Source organism: Oryctolagus cuniculus, chromosome 18 (genome assembly GCF_051225735.1).
Source record: "Oryctolagus cuniculus isolate XC-2025 breed Fujian yellow rabbit chromosome 18, ASM5122573v1, whole genome shotgun sequence".
NCBI lineage: Eukaryota > Metazoa > Chordata > Mammalia > Lagomorpha > Leporidae > Oryctolagus > Oryctolagus cuniculus.
Window position 1 is genome coordinate 75,942,158 of NC_142884.1, and position 16,571 is coordinate 75,958,728.

Here is a 16,571-nt window from a genome sequence, read left to right on the forward strand (position 1 = left end):
CGCGAGGCCTCCCACACCCGATGCCAGAAGCCCGGTCTAAGGAAGAAGTACCTCATTTTATCGGTCCCTGAACCATCAGCCAGCACCGCCCGAGCAAAGCGACAGGTCACCTGGGGGGCTGGGGACACACCCCCAGCGCCGCTCACCCCCACTGCGGTGCTGCCAGGCACGTGCAGCTGAGGGGTCTCCCCACTCCTGAACACGCTGAGGGGCTGGCGCTGCTGGCCCATGCACCCCCAACGACAGGGAGCCCCGCTTTCTCGAACCACCTCCTGGAGGGAGTCCTCCCAACTGGCCTTCTGCAGTTACCTGCAGGCTAACGGGAGGACACCCAAGGCGCCATTTCCCCGCTCCAAGCCGCGCTGGGCCCTCCTGTTTAAGGCCCCGCCGGCCCTGCCGTGAGGACCAGGGCTCTGGAGGCCCCAGCCTCGCCGTGCCCTCAGAAGCCCATGCGAGGCCTCTTGCGCTGGGGCTGGGAGCCAGCGAGGGCAGGAGTGCGCTGCCGGGAGGGGGCGGCCCGGACACTGGAGGCCTGGGAGGGGGGCGTGGCGGCCTCCTGGAGTGACGGCTCGGTGGCGTAGCTCCGGAGGCTCTGCCGCCGCTCCGAGGGGACGCTCTGAACGCCGGCCTCCTGAGTCGACTCCTGGGAGGCTGAGGGCACTGGGGCCCGAGGCCTGGCCTCAGGGCACGTCCTGTCCGGGCTGTGCGGGGGGCTGTTGGCATCGGAGAGGTCCAGGCGGCCGCTGAGCGAGAAGGTGCTGGAGAGCTGGGTGCGGCGCTTGGCCCGCCTGGGCTGCCTGCTGAACCCCGAGGTCCTGCCCTGCCGCCTCTCCCACCAGGCGGCCCCTCGGCCTTCCCAGGCCTCCCCAAGGCGCTCACTGAGCTCGTCCTCTGGGCCCGACTCCGGCGCCGGGGGCGGCTCTGCGGCGGGGAGCGAACCCACATCCTTGTGCTGCAGGAGCCGGCCCTCAGCCATGGCTGCCCGGAGAGCTTCCGGAACCTTCCCCCCAACCTGCTGGGGCTCGAGCTGCAGGAGCAGTCGTGGGAGCAGTCGGCGGTGGGAAAAGGTGGGCGCAGCCCAGACGGGCGGAGTCGGGGGCACTTCCAGCAGGGCATCCAGCCATCGGCTGCAGCAGGCGGTGGCCTGTGGGGTCCAGGAAGTGGGGGGTGTGGCCGGCTTGTCCGGGGCGGGTGCTGCTGCCTCGCAGGTCTGGCGGCCGGGCCTGGGTTCGTCCTGGCAGAGGCTGGAGTCCGCCCGCAGGTGGAGGTACTGATAGAAGACGTCTCCCGCTGCGGAGAGCTGGAAGACGGACAGCGCCGGCGTCGGGGCGGCGGGGACAAAGGCAGCTGCCAGACCTGGAGGTGGAAGGACGATGACCTGGAGGCCTGGCCCACTCGCCCCCAGCCCGGCTCCCCCCAGCTCCCCCCCAGCACACCTATGCTCGGCGCGCCCAGGCGCTCCTGCAGCTGCCAGTGGCTCTTGGGCTCCAGCAGGGGAAATGCAGAGAGAGAGTCGGTCCTGGAAGGAAGTGACTGGGGGGGCCCTGCCAGCCTAGGGGCGGCGGTCAGGTTTCCTAGAAGACAGACAGACAGCTGAGGCCTGCTCAGGGACGGCCCTGCCGCCCCCACCCCTGCCCTCGTGGGCCCGCACCTGTGACCTGCAGCAGCTGCAGCTGCCCACCGTGGGCTCCCAGCAGCAGGGGCTGTGGGTGGCCGGGCTGGGGCGGGGGCAGCAGCCGGGCGAGCAGGGGCGGGGAGGGGAAGCCGTGGTCCCACTTCAGCATGGGCACCAGGGGGAAGCGCTCGTCCACCAGGTACAGCGAGAACTGGGGGCGAGAAAGAGGCGGGCGGAGGGGTGTGGCTGAGGTGGGGATGCCCAGCCTGGTCCACAGCCCAGGCAGCTGGGGAGAGGGGGCCCGGGAGGAGCTACGGGGGTCTCAGCACACAGAAACCCACCTGCCTTTCCCATGGGCGTCCCCACCCACTCTGGGCCCTGATCCGGGCTTTGCTGTGGTGACAGGCGGGGAGAAGGCAGGGCAGAGGGCAGAGCACAGGGCGCTCGGCTGCCCCCCCACGCCTCTCCACTGCCGCCTGGGGCCCTCGGCTGCCCTCCCTCGGTCTGCAAGCACGGGCTGTGTTTAGGCCACACCCATCCCTCAGCGTTCTGTGCATCTGTGCTCAGGCCCGGGCGACTGAGACGGAGCAGGGGGTGGAGTGGGGCTGGGGGGCACTCACCTGGGTACAGATGAGGTGCAGCGTAGGGGGCAGAGCGTCGGGGCTGGGCTGCCCCAGGTACTGAGCGAGCAGGACACGTTCCCCCTTCTGGCAGGAGGCCTCTGCGCCCCCACGGAACAGCAGCAGGCCACAGCCGGGTGGGCCCTGGGAGAGACATGGGGTCAGCCTCGCCCCTGCACCCACCGGCACCACTGCCCTCCTGCAGCCAGGGGTCGCTGGCACGGGCCCCATACCTGGGTGTCCACCAGCTTCACTCCAGTGCGGTCACCCACAGTCAGCACCCGAGGGTGCGCAGTGAAGTCCACCCAGCGCCAGGGAGAAGGGTCGCGGAACACAAGGGTCTCAGGGTCCTTATAGACCTGCTGCAGCCTTCGGGAGACGGGCACGTGGTGGGTGAGGGTCACCACGACGAGGACCTGCTGCCCAGGGCGTGGAGGGCTTCAGGGGAGGGGGCGTTACCCATCCTGGGGGGTCCACAGACAGACGGCTCCAGATCGGCTGCTGACTGCCAGCTCCCCTGGCAGGTGCGGGCTAGGGGACACCACGAGACGCACGTCAGGCCGCCTGCCCCTTCCGCCGGCCCGGCCCTGCCCAGCCGCACTCAGCCCTCACCTGAGACTGATCCCTGTGGCACCCTCCCGGACCTGCAGCACCTGCAGGGGGGCGGGCAGCCCCTGCTTCCCCATCTTCCACACGGCGCAGTGGTAGTCAGAGCGCACAGCCAGCAGGGCTGAGGGGAGGAAAGGCCAGAGGTCAGGGGCCAGGGGTCAGGCAGCGGGCGAGTGAGCGAGGCACAGAGGCGCTTAAGGGCCTTACGTTCTCCCTGGATGGTGCAGGTCACCACCTGCCGGACAGGCCCCCGGAGCTGGATGCGTCCAGGGGCTCCGAGGACGCGAGGCCGGCCACGTGAGGTCAGGCTGATCTCTTGGAAATCTGGGCACTTGCTAAGGGCCAGTGCACACGCTCCGGTCAGGCCCTAACCCAGCCCCGACGCCACACTCACACACACGCATGCGCGCGCACACACACTCCACTGCCAGGGCAGAAAGGATACGCAGGCTGTCCAGGGCGCCCCCGGCAGGGTAGACCAGCTGCCCGGCTCGGGGCGACCTTCCGGGCACCCAGGCCAGGGCGCCCCCCGTGAAGGTGTCGTCCAGGACCAGCTGCTCCCACCGCAGGGCCAGCTCCTCGCGCAGCAGCTCCCCCAGGACGCTGGCCACCGACCTGCCCAGGACGGAGCCCCCGAGGAAGGAGAAGCGGCGCTGCCGGTGGCTGAGGGACGCCCAGGGGCACCTGGGGACGCAGGGCAAGAGCTGGAGACAGGCCGGGCTGGGCGCGCTCTCACCCTGGCATTTCCGGGGACCCCCCCCCCATATTCTCATGCCCTGGGTCCCATGACCTGGGCCTGCCGCTCGGCCTGGCTCCCAGACAACAGAGCCGAGCCAAGCCCACCTAAGTCCATTCCAGGACTTCTGTGGCCTCAGGGAGCTCCCCGACTCTTTCCTCGAACCCTGCCCCATCTCGCGGCCTCTGGGAAGCCGTCTGAGAGTTCAGCTGGCCAGCAGGAAGCGGACAGACAGCAGAGCGGACTCTGACCAAGCGCTGAACGCCGGCGCCCAGCTGGCCCCTCCGACGTCTTTCCCGCAGGCCGGCCGGGCGTGGGAGCTTTGCAGGAAGCCTGGTTCACGGGGCGGGGGCGGCACTGCCACAGACCTGCACCCACGGCCCAGCTCCCGCCCCCCCCGCCCCGCCGCGGGGCCGTCCCCCCCGGGCCCTCACTGGCCACTTGCCCCCCCGGGCCCTCACTGGCCACTTGCCCCCAGGGCTGGTATCCTCCGAGGTCCTCGAGCAGCCTCTTCACGAGCACCACTGCGTTCTTCGTGGAGTGGTTCTGCACGCACGGAAAGGCTCGTCAGGGCCGCACGCCCGGGACCCTCAGTGAGCCGGGCGGGCCCCGGTCCCGGCCGGCCGCAGCTCCTCACCTGCTCTCCGTCCAGCTCGAAGTTCTCCAGCATCAGCTTCCCCAGGGGTGCAAAGGCTATGTCGCCATGGTCCCACAGGAACCGGCTGAGCTGGGGGAGGAGAGGCGGCCGGGTCACCAAGCACCGCCTCCCGGCCACACGGCGCCGTGCACCACGGGGCACTCACCTGCTCGGTGACGTCCAGCACGACCCGGGGCCGCCGGCGGTACTGGTAGCCTCCACGGAAGAGCAGGTCCTGGGCAGTCACGCCGGGGTCCCAGGGATCTGGGGGCGGCAGGAGGAGTCACAGGGCCCCGCGGGACACGGGGCAGGGCGAGGGAGGGCGGGACGCGACAGGTGGAGCAGCTGGGGGACCCCAGGGCCAGGAGCTCCTTACCAGGACCAGGAGGCAGCAGGGGGAGGGGCCCAGGGGTGGCCGGCTCCCACAGCAGGTCCTCGCTCCAGGGCGGCGGCCCACCCTGGAGGGACACAACCAGAGTGCGCCACGTGAGCAGAGCGCACCCCTGGCCAGGCCCTGCGCAACGCCAGTCTCCAAGCGCCTCGGTCCGCCCTCACGACCACCCTGCAGTCAGCGGGAGCTCCGCCATGGCTTCACTGAAGAGACGGAGCCACAGGGAGCCCAGCTGTCAGCGCGGCGAGGAGCGGGGACGTGGAAGCCAACAGCCGGCTCTAGACTGCGCGCCTGTGACCCTGACCCAGCAGGGAAGCCCCCTTCCGCACAGGCCGCTCCGAGTCCCGCTTCCTCTGCCCTCCGCTCAGGAGACCTCGTCACCTGCTCCGGGAGCCCCAGAGGACCCTCCGCCGCCCGCCAGCCCGAGACAGCTCAGCACAAACACTCGGTAGGGGGAGGGGCCCTCGCGGGGGGCCACCCTGAGCCTGCCCTGCTACACCGTCTCTCCTGACCGATGAGCCCCCGAGGGCTCAGCCCCACCAGCCAGCTCGGGACTCCGAGGACCCGGCCAGAGTCCCGGCTGTCTCCTGCCCCTCCTCACCTTGGCGTCCTGGGGCTGGGGCTCCGGCAGGGTCAGCGCGTCTCTCCAGCTGCACATGAACGACAGGTCGGGGCCGTCGCTCAGCCCCAGGGGGCCGGTGGTAAACGAGGTGGGGCGGAGGCAGCCGGGGAAGTCCATCCTGGAAAAGAAGCGCCGGCCTTCGCAGCAGACCTGGACCCGGCACTGGCCAGGACCGGCGCGGCCCAGGAGGCACCGGCCTCCGGGCTCCCCGGGGAGGACCGGGTGACACAGAGCAAGCGTGCGTGCAGCCCTGGCCCGAGGAGGTGCCTTACCGGACGGTGGACAACCAGCCTCCCGGCCCGGAGGAGGGGCGTGCCCGCAGCCAGGTGAGCCTCCTGAGGCCAGCGACAGAGCCTGACCCCAGGGAGGGAGGCAGCCTGCGGAGAGCTGCCAGGGGCCCTGGGCACTGTCTGAGGGACACCTTGGCGAGCGGACGGAGGAGGAGGAGCGGGGCCGGCTGCTAGGCGCCCTTGGGTCTCCGGTCACACACCTGCAGACGCCTCCCCTTCGGCTCAGTCCCAGGACTACGCCAGGACCGAGCCCCGCAGCCGCCCCCGGCGCCTCCCGGGCGCGTACTATGCGTTGACCGAGAGCAAGTCCGTGGCAAAGGGCTTTGAGAGGCCAAGGTTCCCAAAGCAGCAGCCGCCACCTCAGCCCTCTCTTAATGAACACAGCACCACAGCGAGAGCAGCGCCCCCACACCTGGGCCCGCGGCTGCACACGTGGCGCCAGGCCCCTCCCTCGTCCGTGTCCGGGCGCGGGGACCCGCTCAGGCCAGCAGCTGCCCGAGCGCCGGAGCCACACCGCAGCTCTGCGCCTCACTCTCCGGCGCCCAGGAGCAAACGCCGGCACGGGGCCTTGGCAGGAACCCCTTCCTGGAGACCAACTCCCAGCGGGCTTCATCAGTTCACGGCGCGGCCCGGGGCGGCCAGGCACCCTCAGCACCGCGCACACGGCCCGCCGCGCAGCGCTGGGGAACCCGTGGAATGAACAGCCGTTCCTCGGGGCCTGTGCCGGCCCCACTGTTTATCCGGGCACCGGCATGGGCGTCTCCGAGGGCAGGTGCTGGGTCTGTTGCCACCGTCACTGTTTGGGGACAGGAGCCGCCAGTGGCGGGAACGGTGGAGGCACCCACTGCAGGCACCAAGCCCCCAGGCCTCCCGGGGAGGGGGAGGGGGAGGGGCTGTATCCCTGACGGGTCAAGGGTCACACACAGAGAAGCCTCCTGCTCATGTCTGGTGCCTGGGCTCCAACCACACTCCTTAAGACGCTGCCTCTCACCACAGGGCCTTTGCACATCCCCTCTCCAACTGCGCGCCAGGGCCCGCCCTCCCCACCTCAAAAGCCTGGATTTCCAGTCCAGGAGCCTCCCTTAACCCCTTCAATTCTGTTCTCCCCCAAACACCCGCTGTCCTGCCAGAGCGGGTAGCAGCCTGTGGCAGATACGTAAGGATGCTCGGGCAGGTGTGGCGAGCGGTAAAACCGCCCCCTGCCATGCTGGCATCCCACGGGGGCGCCGGTTCGTGTCCCGGCTGCGCCACTTCCAATCCAGTTCCCTGCTCGTGCCCCTGGGAACGCTGTGGGAGATGGCCCCAGTCCTTGGGCCCTGCACCCACGTGGGAGACCCGCAGGAAGCTCCCGGCTGCGGATCGGCCCAGGCCTGGCTGCTGCAGCCGTCCGGGGAGAGAACCAGCGGATGGGGACTTCTCTAACTTTCAAATAAACAAGATGAGCCTCCCACAGCTCCCAGGGAAGGCAGGCTCTCCCTCCCAGCGCCTAGGGCATACCCACAACATCGCACACAGAGCGAGAACAAGCGGGGGCGAGAGGAGCCGCGCGGCGCCAGACAAGCCCGGGCAGCCCGAGGGCGCCCACGACCCCCGCCAGGCCCCCGCCAGGCCCCCGCCAGGCCCCCGCCAGGCCCCCGCCAGGCCCCCGCCAGGCCCCCGCCGGGCCCCCGCCGGGCCCTCGCGCGCTGCCCGCCGGCCTCCCGCCCCGCCGGGCCTGCAGGAACGCCAGGAGGGCACCGCAGAGCCCAGGCCGCCGCGGCGGTGGGAGCCGGACGCCCCTCCCCTCACTCGCCGGCGCGGCCCCGGCCCCCCGACACCCCGGGCCTGCGCGCACACACTTACGTGGCTCAGCTGGGGCGGGGTGCCCGGGAAACGGGGCGCCGCGCGACGCTCGCCAGACCCTCCCGCCGCGAGAGAACCCGAAAGCGTCGCTCCAGCTACCGCGCTCACGCCGGGACCCGCCACACAGAGGAATGAACGGTCTTCCGGGTCTGGGCGGAAGTGTTCCCAGGGAGACAGGAAGTCCCGCCTCCCGGCCCGGCTCCATGCGCGCTCTAGAGCACCACCTCTCAGGAGGAGAGGGAACAGCGCACTGCATTGAAAATACTAAAACCCTATGGAGCCTCAATCCTGGATACTAAGATGAGTGGAGTTCGAATCCCACCTCTGCTTCATAGACTTCCTCTGTCTGTCTGCCTTTCTCCCTTTCCCTCCCTCCCTCCCTCCCTCCCTTCCTTCCTTCCAGATTTGTTTATTTGAAAGGCAGAGTTACAGAGAGAGAGGAAGAGAGAAAGGTCTTCTATCTTCAGGGTCACTCCCCGTTGGTTGCAATGGCTGTGATGGCGCCAGGCCAAAACCAGGAGCTTCTTCCGGGTCTCCCATGTGGGTTCAGAGGCCCAAGGACTTGGGCCATCTTCTGCTGCCTTCCCAGGTGCATTAGCAGGGAGCTGGATGGGAAGAGGAGCAGCCGGGGTTTGAACCTGTGCCCATAGGGGGAAGGTGGCATGGAAAGCAGAGGTTTTACCTGCTAGGCCACAGCGCCAGCCCATGGGCTCCCTGTGTCCCAGGGTTAGTCCATCAGCTCAGCAAACACGAGCACCTACTACGCACCGGGCCCCGTCTGGGTCAGTAGGTGTCCTGCCGATTGCCCTTAAATCCTCGTCTGAGTGCCCCGGGAGTACCTGAGGCTTTCCCAGGGCCGGTCGGGCAGGGACGGCCTCAGGCAGCCGTACTCACACTGCAGGGCGGCAGCTGGGGTGCACTTCAGTACAGTTGGTGGCTGGGTCTGGTAACCTTGCCCGTGGGTTCCCAGGTGCCGTGGGGCCTTGCTTGGACAATCACCATCAGTCACAAGTCTGAGCCCATCACCCTCCCCTGTGGGTCTCCGCCCCAGCGTGCATCAGGCTCACCTGGAGGCCTTGTTGGGTGGCTGGCCGGCTGCCCCCCGAGTTTCTCATCCATTGGGTCTGGTGCCTTTCCAACAGATCCAGGTGACGATGATGATGGTGCCGGCCCAGGGACTACACCTACGGAAACACTGCTTTGAACAATCGATTCCCAGGTTCTCAAAAGCCCTCAGAAAATGTGTCTTGTGAAAAAACTATGCATGGATTTGTGTGTGTGTGTGGACAAATTATTTTGCTTTTATGTTGAAGTTATTCCTACGCATTTTTTATACTATTTTATTTTCAGATTTATTAGTTCACTCCCCCAAATGGCCGCAACGGACACGGATGGGCCAGACTGAGGCCAGGAACTTCTTCGGGTCTCCCACATGGGCTCAGGGACCCAAGCGCTTGGGCCACCTTCCACTGCTTTCCCGGCCATAGCAGAGAGCTATGGGCACCGGGTTCAAGTCCCAGCTGCCCCACTTCTGATCCAGCTCCCAGCTAATGCGCCTGGGGAAGCAGTGGAGGATGGTGCAAGTGCTTGGCCCCTGCACCCACGTGGGAGACCCGAAGAAGCTCCAGGCTCCTGTGGCCACTTGGGGACTGAACCAGTGGGTGGAAGATTCTCTCTCTCTACCTTTCAAATAAAATAAATCTTAAAAAAATAAAAAAGTGGGTTCTACATGTTGTCGGGGGCAGCTCAGGAGTTAAGGGCTGCGAGGGGCTGTGGGTTTGCAGGTAGGTGCCCAGGGGCAGGCGTTGGGGCGGGAAGCTGGGCCCAAAGCCCCCCGATGCTGTTGCCTGGTCTGAGTCTCCAAGCCCACCGGAGACTAGAGAAGACGCTGGTGGGAGCCGCGGTCCCCGCTAAGCCTCCCAGGCCGGCTCGCCCACGTCGCAGGCGTAGCAGGTGCCGGTTCTGCTTGTCGGCCCAGGAAGCCCGGCCTTCCCATTGGCCAGTCGCCCTACCGCCCCCAGCTCTGCGGCCAGGTCTTATTGGCCAGCGGCGCGGCGGGGCGGAGGCTCGCGGCGAGGCGCGCGCGTGCTGCCCACGTGGGCGCATGTGAAAGAGCGCCGGCTGCCCCAGAACCGGCGTGGAGCGCGGCCATGGCGTCGCTGGCCAGCTCGGCCCCTGGCGCCGATGATGGCGGCCGCAGGAAGCCCCGCCTGGCGGCCTCCTTGCAGATCAGCCCTGGGACCAACCCCTGGCGCCCTCTGGCCAGCGTGGGCCGGGACGCCTGGGAGCCCGCGCCTGTCCCGGGCGCGGAGGAAGACCCGGAGGGGCGCAGGAAGGCGCAGGCCTCGGTGGTGGGGGACGGCGGGCCCGCCAGCGCGGTGACCGGATTCGGGAAGGCCCGGGCCCGGGAGGAGGTGGGTGGACAGGGAGGGCAAGCCCCGAGGGTCGCGGATCCCGCCAGCGACTTCCCGACGTCCCCCGGACAGCTGAGCCTGCCGCTCAAAGATCCGCCCCCGGATCAGGCCGTGTCCCTGCTGACCCAGTACGCCGAGGGCCTGGGCGTCTCCCTCGTCTTCCGGGAGGACCACAGGGCAGGTGAGCGGCCGGGGGTGGGCTGGAGGATGGCTCGCTGGCCCCGCGTGCAGTGGACAGAGGAGCCGTGAGCCAGACCCGGGTGTTGGGCCTTTGGCGGCCCCCGTTAGACCCGCCCTGTGTGAGGCCCGCACCGGGTGCACCGCAGTCTTTGCAGGTTTTCCAGGGGCCACTTGCGCCATTACAGTTGCCATAGGAGCCGTGGGTGCGGGGCTTCGGCATCGTGGCGCAGAGCACTGTGCACACGGCCACTGCGTACGTCCCCTGCCAGGCCCGCAAGTGACTGTGGGGCCTAACTCCTTACGGTTGGACACTTATAGATGACCGCTCACTGGCTGAATCCTGCCAGTTGGACATTGGTTAAGTACCGTCGCTTCCTTGCCACTTGGAGTCACAAGTTGCCGGGTGTTGCAGTCACGCGCCGTCAGTGGACGTGGTCTGCCTGGCTGTCGCACGGCTGGTTCCTCATCCGTGCAAGATCCTGGCCAGGTTGAGGTGTGGCCGTGGTGGCTACCGCGTGGTGCCGGCATGCCTTCTGCTCCTGGGTGCACCCGCTGGCCCTGCTGCCCTCTGGAGCTCACAGATCTCAGGGCAGAAATCGGGGGCCCCGTCCCCCGACTGAGCACTGTGACCCCGCAGCCCAGCTCGAGAGGTTTGTGTCGTCGTTCTTTGACAGCTGCTTGTTTTGTTGCAACAGCACCTGCAGTGGGAGTGTTTGGTAGAAAAGTCTTCCCGACACGGGTAAGGAGGAGGAGGGCCACCCGTCAGCCTCTCCGCACCTCCTCCGTGAAGTGGAGCCGCCCATGGCTGCTTGGTTTGGCCAAGAGCTCGGTCGCTGTAGCTGGGGCGCAGCGCTCAGCCCTGGCATCGAGGAGGACGGTCAGGCCTCGCTGCCCCTCTGGCTGACCGCGGAGTCCACGGGGCACCTCCAGGCTGAGCCGGGCGTCTGCTCCCCCTCCCTCCCCAGGCGCGTGCTTCCCTTTCTCCGCGCACGTGGAGCTGGATGGGGTGGTGTGCCCGGCAGGCACGGCGAGCACCGACACGGAGGCCCAGCAGCAGGCGGCGCTCTTGGCCCTTGGCTACATCCGGAGCCGGCTGGAGAGCCCAGGTCAGCAGGGCCCGGCCCCGAGGCCCGGGGTGTGCAGGCCGCGTGGGGAGGCTGCAGTGGCTCTGGCGTGTGCACACGTGTGCGTGCGTGCGTGTCCCTGGAGATGGCGTCTGGGTGCTGGGGAGGGACATGTGCGCTGACACCCCTCCCTCCCCCTGCCCACCGCCCTGCCCACCGCCCTGCCCACCGTCCTGGGGGCAGGAGCAGCGGAAGCAGATCTTCCTGTCTGCAAGGTGGAAGCATCACCCCCCACCCCTGGGTTCCCAAAGGCTGGGAACGCAGCCCCCAGCCCGGGGCCGCAGCGGGCGCTCTCGCCTCCCTTGCAGACCCCCAGCGGACCCCCAGCAAGCCTCCCCTGTCCACCCTGAGTGCAGGTAGGTGGCTCCAGGGGGCCTAGACCCCCACGTCCAGGGGAGAGGCGTGGCCCGGGGTCCCCACCTCCGCCGTGTCCCCTCGCACAGAGAACATCCTGACACATGATCAGCGCTGTGCGGCTGTGGTCAGCGCCGGCTTCGACCGCCTGCTGGACGAAAACTCGCCGTACTGGGCCTGCAAGGGGACTGTGGCCGCGGTCATCCTGGAAAGGGGTAGGGACCGCCACGTTCCCCCTTCTCCTTGGAGGGACACCTCGGGCCCCCGGCGCGGGCTGAGCCGTCTCTGCCCTCCCTGCACAGAGATCCCGGGTGCCAAGGGCCACACCAAGGAGATCTACCAGCTGGTGGCCCTGGGCACGGGCGACAGCAGCTGTGGCAGCCGGCTGGAGTTCTCGGGCCGGCAGCTACACGACTGCCACGGCCTGGTCGTGGCCCGCCGGGCCCTGCTGAGGTGAGGAGCGGGTGGGGCCGGCCCTCGGACTAGCCCGGCCAGGACGTGGTCCCAACCGCCTCGCTGCCTGGCTCTCGCAGGTTCTTCTTCCGGCAGCTCCTGCTGGCCACGCAGGGGGGCCCCAAGGGCCAGGAGCGGTCGGTGCTGGCCCCCCAGCCGGGGCCCGGGCCCCCCTTCGCCCTCAAGCCCCGCATCTTCCTGCACCTCTACGTCAGCAACACGCCCAAAGGAGCGGCCCACGACGTCTAGTGCGTGTGTGCGGCTCCCCGGGCGGGGGCTCCCAGGGCATGGAGAGGGACGGAGGGACGGAGCTGAGTGCTTGTCCCCGCCCTCTGCTCCCCCTGCAGCCTCCCGCTGACCTTGGAAGGTGGCCTGCTGCACAGTCCAGCCTTCTGCCTGCAGGCTCACGTGCACGGGCAGCTGAAGCCAGTGTGCTACCTGGCCCCCGCGCTCCGCGACACCCACGTGGGCTGCCTCTCGGCCAGCGACAAGCTGGCGCGCTGGGCCGTGCTGGGGCTGGGCGGTGCCCTGCTGGGCCACTTCCTGCCGCCCCTCTATGCCACCAGCCTCGTCCTGGGTGAGCGGCCGGGGTGGAGGGCGTGCTGGAGGTGGAACGCGGCGGGTGCTGGGAGATTCACCCCCGGCTCCGTGCCTCTGTCCTCAGCTGACCCCTGCCACGACCCGCCCACCGTGAGCAGGGCTGTGCACACGCGGCCCAGCCTGGACAGCGCCTTGGGGCCGTGCCTGCCGCCTCCCTACGTTCGCACCACCCTTCACCTGTTTTCAGGGCCCCCCGTGGCCCCCTCCAACTCCGTCTCCAACACCTGCCACAACCTGAGCCTCAACTGGAGCCTGGGGGACCCTGACGTGGAGGTCGTGGATGCGACCACGGGGCGCGTGAAGGCAGAGTGAGCATGCGCCACAGCCCCCCCCCCCCCCCGCGCCGTCCAGCCCAGCTCGGGAGCAGTGTCACAGCACGCAGGGCCGGCCTTGCCCTTCCCTCCCTCCTCTCACCGCCCCGTCCCTTCTCCCTTCTCCCCGCGCAGTGGCAGTCTCGGGCCGCCGTCCCGCCTCTGCAAGGCGGCCTTCCTCCGGGCCTTCCGCCAGGTGGCCCGCACGCTGGGCAAGACCCACCTGCTGGCGCTGAAGACCTACGAGGCTGCCAAGGTCGGTTCTTGCCCTCCAGCCTCTCCTCCCAGCAAGTCCCCCCTCCCCGCCCCATGCCCTCCCACCCCTCGAGCCCGCTCCGTCTCCTCCCCTAGGCTGGGCCCTACCAGGAGGCTCGCCAGCAGCTGTCTCTGCTCCTGGACCAGCAGGGCCTGGGCGCCTGGCCCTCAAAACCGCTCGTGGGCAAATTCAGGAACTAAGCAGATGTGGGGCTGAGGCCCAGCTCCCAGGGGGACCCCGCGGGACAGTGCCGCTTGGGAAGGGGCTGCAGGGGTGGGGTGGGATGGGGTGGGGCAGGCGGGAGGGGCTGTGTGGATGACTGGGGTGGGGGTGGGGGTGGGGCCCTGCTGCCCTTGTGCTTGAAAATAAAGATGCCGTTGCCGGCTGCGTGTCCTGCGTGTCTGTGTGTCTCCCCAGAAGCACCCTGTGTCCGTGCGTCCTGCACGGGGCTCTCAGCTGAGTGGCCCGGCTGCCTTCGCTTCCAGGGCCCAGCCCTGGGGGCCGCAGCGGGCAATTTGCGGGTACCTTGGGGGCCAGAGGCGGCAGAGGTCTGGGCAGCCCTGTGCTGAGGGCACAGGGTGGGCGTGGCCATCTGTAGCCCTCTCTGGTCCCGCCGGTTAGCTGTGGGAGGGGACAGTGCCCTCTGCTGGGCGGCAGGCTCTGTGCTTCTGCCTCCCTTTCCTCCAGGGCGGCCTGCAGGAGTGCACGCCCCCACAGAGCTGGCAGCTCGCACACTGGGCGCTGGGCTGTGCAGCAGGAGGACCCCAGCCCACGCCCCAGCTCCCCTGCGTCCCCATGGGCCTTGGGGGCTGCAAGGGACCGTGTGGAGCTGGGTTTCCATGTGACCTGCCGAGCCCCGATGCTGCGGTGTGCTGTGTGGTGTCTGTGGCACCGTGAGATGGCCGTCATGGCGTGGGCAGGTGCAGCATGGAACAGAGGAGGCTGGAGCTGGGACGCTCGTCTTCAGCTCCTGGACACCTTGGCCCTCAGCTCGGGCTGCGCCCACGCTGCCAGCTCCCTGCAGATGGAAGACTGGGGCTCACACCATGCCCCCGCCCCGTAGTCTCACGAGCCCCTCCCCCAGCTCTTGGCGCAGACCCGCGCGTGATCTGCAGAGCGTCGTCCAGGTCCTGGCCCACTGCGGAAGCCCCGAGCCCCCTGCCCTCTCTCCAGCCTTTCTCTCTGCCTCTGGGTGTGTGGCTGTGGCCACCCCAGAGACACAGGACGGTCTGACAGTCTGTTCCTGCCCGCCTGCCTGCTGGGGCCCGGGCTTCCCTCCTGTCCCAGGGGCCTGTGCGTCCTCCCTTCCCCGTGCACTGCCCGTGACCCCATGCGCGTTGCTGAGACTGCCCGGTCTCCCGAGACGCCGGTTTCCTGGCTCCGCGGGTGCCGGGCTCTGTCAGCTCAGCCCGTTTATCATCGCAGGGCGATGGCCGACGCTGCTCCCGGGGCAGCGCTGTTCGCGGCCTCCTGGCTCGGCCCCTCCGGCCGAGGCTCTGCCAGCGGCGGCACGGTGCACCCCGGCAGTGACGTGAGCTGGGCTGGCACAGCGAGGGGCTTCCCTTCGCCCGCCCCCCCTCCTGCAGCCCAGGCTCCGGGCGTCTCGGCTCTGTCCCGCGCTGACCCCAAGTGCCACTTTCAGTCCCCGAGCAGGGAGCCCCGGACGGGGCAGGGCCTGGGAGCCAGCGGCCCCTGCTGCCTTGTGGGCCTCAGTCTCCCGGCTGGTCCCCGGGGTGCAGCCTGCAGGTAGGAGACACGGCCCAGCCCTGTAGCTGGCTCCTGGCCTCTCGGGAGTGGCTGTCCTCAGGCCCACTCCCGGCAGCCCCAGAGAGGGCGACGTCATCCATTTCTCTCCGCCTACCCTGGGCACAAGGTGCCTCAGGAGCACTGGATGGAGCAGGCACGTTAGCAGGAAGCAGGCTCAGAAGTGGAGCCGCTGGGACTCGAGCCAGCGCTCATACGGGGTCCCGGTGTGGCAGGTGGCGGCTTAGCCCATCGCACCACGACGCCAGCCCCGTGAGAGCTTGTTTCCTCACAACCCAGGTCTCTACAGCAGCCAGGCACGCCCGGGCCGTGTCGGTCCTGCTGCTCGCTCACGGCCTCGTCCCTGGGGCTGATATGTGGCTGGCTCGCTGTGGGCGCCTGGCAAGACGTCGAGCCAGGGTCCCTGTGTGCCGGGCCCTGAACTCCATCCGGTCTCCCACGTGGGGCGGGGGCCCGAGCATTGGGCCGTCTTCCGCTGCCTTCCCAGGGGCGTTAGCGGGGAGCTGGGTGGGACGCGGAGCAGCCAGGACCCTCGCCAGCCCTCTGACGGGAGGGCAGCATTGCAGGCAGAGGCTTAGCCCACCGCGCCACTGCACGAGCATCAAGAGGACCGTCCTTGCAGTGGGAGCACTCCCACGGGGCCCGCCTGCCGCCAGCGCTCCCGGAAGGCAGGGAGATGCGGAGACGGGAGCACGGACTGGGGCTGGAGTCCTGACTCCTCGCGGACAGCCGGGCGACCTGCAGCCCAGCTTGCCCCCCCGTAAATGGGGAGCAGAGTGGAGCCCCCAGAAGGCTGGGTGAGGATAAAGGGACGCGCGGGCCAGCGTCTGACTGACGCGGTGATGGCGCCCAGACTGCTGCCCGTGTCCCTGTCTTCGGGAAGAGGGCCCTCATTTTCCTCTGGGAGACTTCTTCACGCTCCCCATTCTGACATCTGTGGCTCTGCTGAGGTCAAGGTTACCTTCTGCTCAGTTCGTAGCGACTGCTCAGTTGAGCTGCAGTGATTGGTTCAAGGACATGTCAGTAGGCGGGCCAGAGCCACCGATCCCACATGCTTGGGATTCTGGGAGAAAGAAGCTTTCTCAGCGGGCTTGGTGGGATGAGGGTGTCAGTTTTGGAGCTCGTGCAGCCATTTTGTGTGTGTGAGGAGACCAGAGGGGTGAGCTGATGCACCCAGGCAGGAAGAGGGAAGAGGCAGTGGCTCTGAGCTGGTGTGTGGGACGTTGGTGGAACGGCCGGATGAAGCCACACCCAAACTCCATCCGGATTTTCTGTTACAAAAGCCAGTAGCTCTTTTGTTTGCTCAGCCCTGTGTTGAATGAAGTCTAATCTGAATGGCTTCTTGTTCTTGGAGACAAGTCACTGTGCGAATATTCTAGAAGGTGTCGAGGGCTGCAGCCCCTGGAACGCTGACGCGGGAGTCTGGCAGTGCAGTTAAACCCTGGCCTTCCCCTGCCTACGCTGGTCCCCGGGGGCTTCAGCTCCAGTTGCCGGTGGTTGGCGGCCCTTCCCCGGTCTCCTGCGGCTGCTCTGCGGCTCTGTGAGAGATGGCCAGAGCTTTCTGAAGTGGGGACGGCGAGGGGACAGTGCGCGCCCCTGCTGAAGGCTGAGCCACAGAAGGTTCCGGCAGACGCGGGAGCACGGCTGGCCAGCACCCGCCAACCCTCAAGCTCTTGGCTGAGACGTCTGCCCAGCCAGCGAGCCCCTGCGGAAACTCCCCCCCGGAGACCTGCGCTCGCCTCGCGGGACGCGA

General features: G+C 68.5%; 2 protein-coding genes across 5 annotated transcripts; one reads left to right on the forward strand and one right to left on the reverse strand.

Moving 5' to 3' along the window:
• Window positions 1-37: 37 nt before the first annotated feature.
• On the reverse strand, window positions 38-7,539 carry TAF1C (TATA-box binding protein associated factor, RNA polymerase I subunit C). Of its 2 annotated transcripts, XM_070062810.2 has the most exons (15): window positions 7,363-7,537; window positions 5,210-5,348; window positions 4,594-4,675; window positions 4,384-4,481; window positions 4,218-4,307; window positions 4,053-4,126; window positions 3,290-3,528; window positions 3,052-3,168; window positions 2,848-2,965; window positions 2,695-2,766; window positions 2,469-2,604; window positions 2,236-2,379; window positions 1,652-1,826; window positions 1,437-1,574; window positions 38-1,356 (listed from the first exon to the last, which is right to left on the reverse strand). In XM_070062810.2, exons 2-15 carry the CDS (start codon window positions 5,345-5,347, stop codon window positions 440-442), a joined length of 2,538 nt encoding a protein of 845 aa, XP_069918911.2. In that variant the 5' UTR covers window position 5,348; window positions 7,363-7,537; the 3' UTR covers window positions 38-439. The 2 variants fall into 2 exon arrangements, with proteins under 2 accessions (XP_069918911.2, XP_089175166.1); XM_089319040.1 differs by lacking the exons at window positions 38-1,356; window positions 1,652-1,826 and having other exon boundaries at window positions 1,442-1,574; window positions 7,363-7,539.
• Window positions 7,540-9,417: 1,878 nt separating this feature from the next.
• Window positions 9,418-13,320, forward strand: ADAD2 (adenosine deaminase domain containing 2). 3 transcript variants are annotated; one of them, XM_002723773.5, is made up of 10 exons: window positions 9,420-9,957; window positions 10,922-11,062; window positions 11,389-11,436; window positions 11,524-11,649; window positions 11,737-11,887; window positions 11,968-12,135; window positions 12,235-12,464; window positions 12,552-12,795; window positions 12,934-13,054; window positions 13,150-13,320. In XM_002723773.5, exons 1-10 carry the CDS (start codon window positions 9,513-9,515, stop codon window positions 13,252-13,254), a joined length of 1,779 nt encoding a protein of 592 aa, XP_002723819.3. In that variant the 5' UTR covers window positions 9,420-9,512; the 3' UTR covers window positions 13,255-13,320. The 3 variants fall into 3 exon arrangements, with proteins under 3 accessions (XP_008250727.3, XP_002723819.3, XP_008250729.3); XM_008252505.4 differs by having other exon boundaries at window positions 9,418-9,957; window positions 11,524-11,887; XM_008252507.4 differs by lacking the exon at window positions 11,389-11,436.
• Window positions 13,321-16,571: the final 3,251 nt, after the last annotated feature.

What these genes read in the sequence shown, in the direction of transcription:
- TAF1C (XM_070062810.2), bottom strand. Translation starts at nt 5,347, where the DNA reads ATGGACTTCCCCGGCTGCCTCCGCCCCACCTCGTTTACCACCGGCCCC. An exon ending in GGAGGATACCAGCCCTGGGG is followed by an intron (nt 3,529 to 4,052) that starts GCAAGTGGCCAG and finishes CTGCGTCCCCAG; the next exon opens with GTGCCCCTGGGCGTCCCTCA. An exon ending in TGAAGCTGGTGGACACCCAG is followed by an intron (nt 2,380 to 2,468) that starts GTATGGGGCCCG and finishes TGTCTCTCCCAG; the next exon opens with GGCCCACCCGGCTGTGGCCT.
- ADAD2 (XM_008252505.4), top strand. Translation starts at nt 9,513, where the DNA reads ATGGCGTCGCTGGCCAGCTCGGCCCCTGGCGCCGATGATGGCGGCCGC. An exon ending in ACGGGGCGCGTGAAGGCAGA is followed by an intron (nt 12,796 to 12,933) that starts GTGAGCATGCGC and finishes CTCCCCGCGCAG; the next exon opens with TGGCAGTCTCGGGCCGCCGT. An exon ending in AGACCTACGAGGCTGCCAAG is followed by an intron (nt 13,055 to 13,149) that starts GTCGGTTCTTGC and finishes CTCCTCCCCTAG; the next exon opens with GCTGGGCCCTACCAGGAGGC.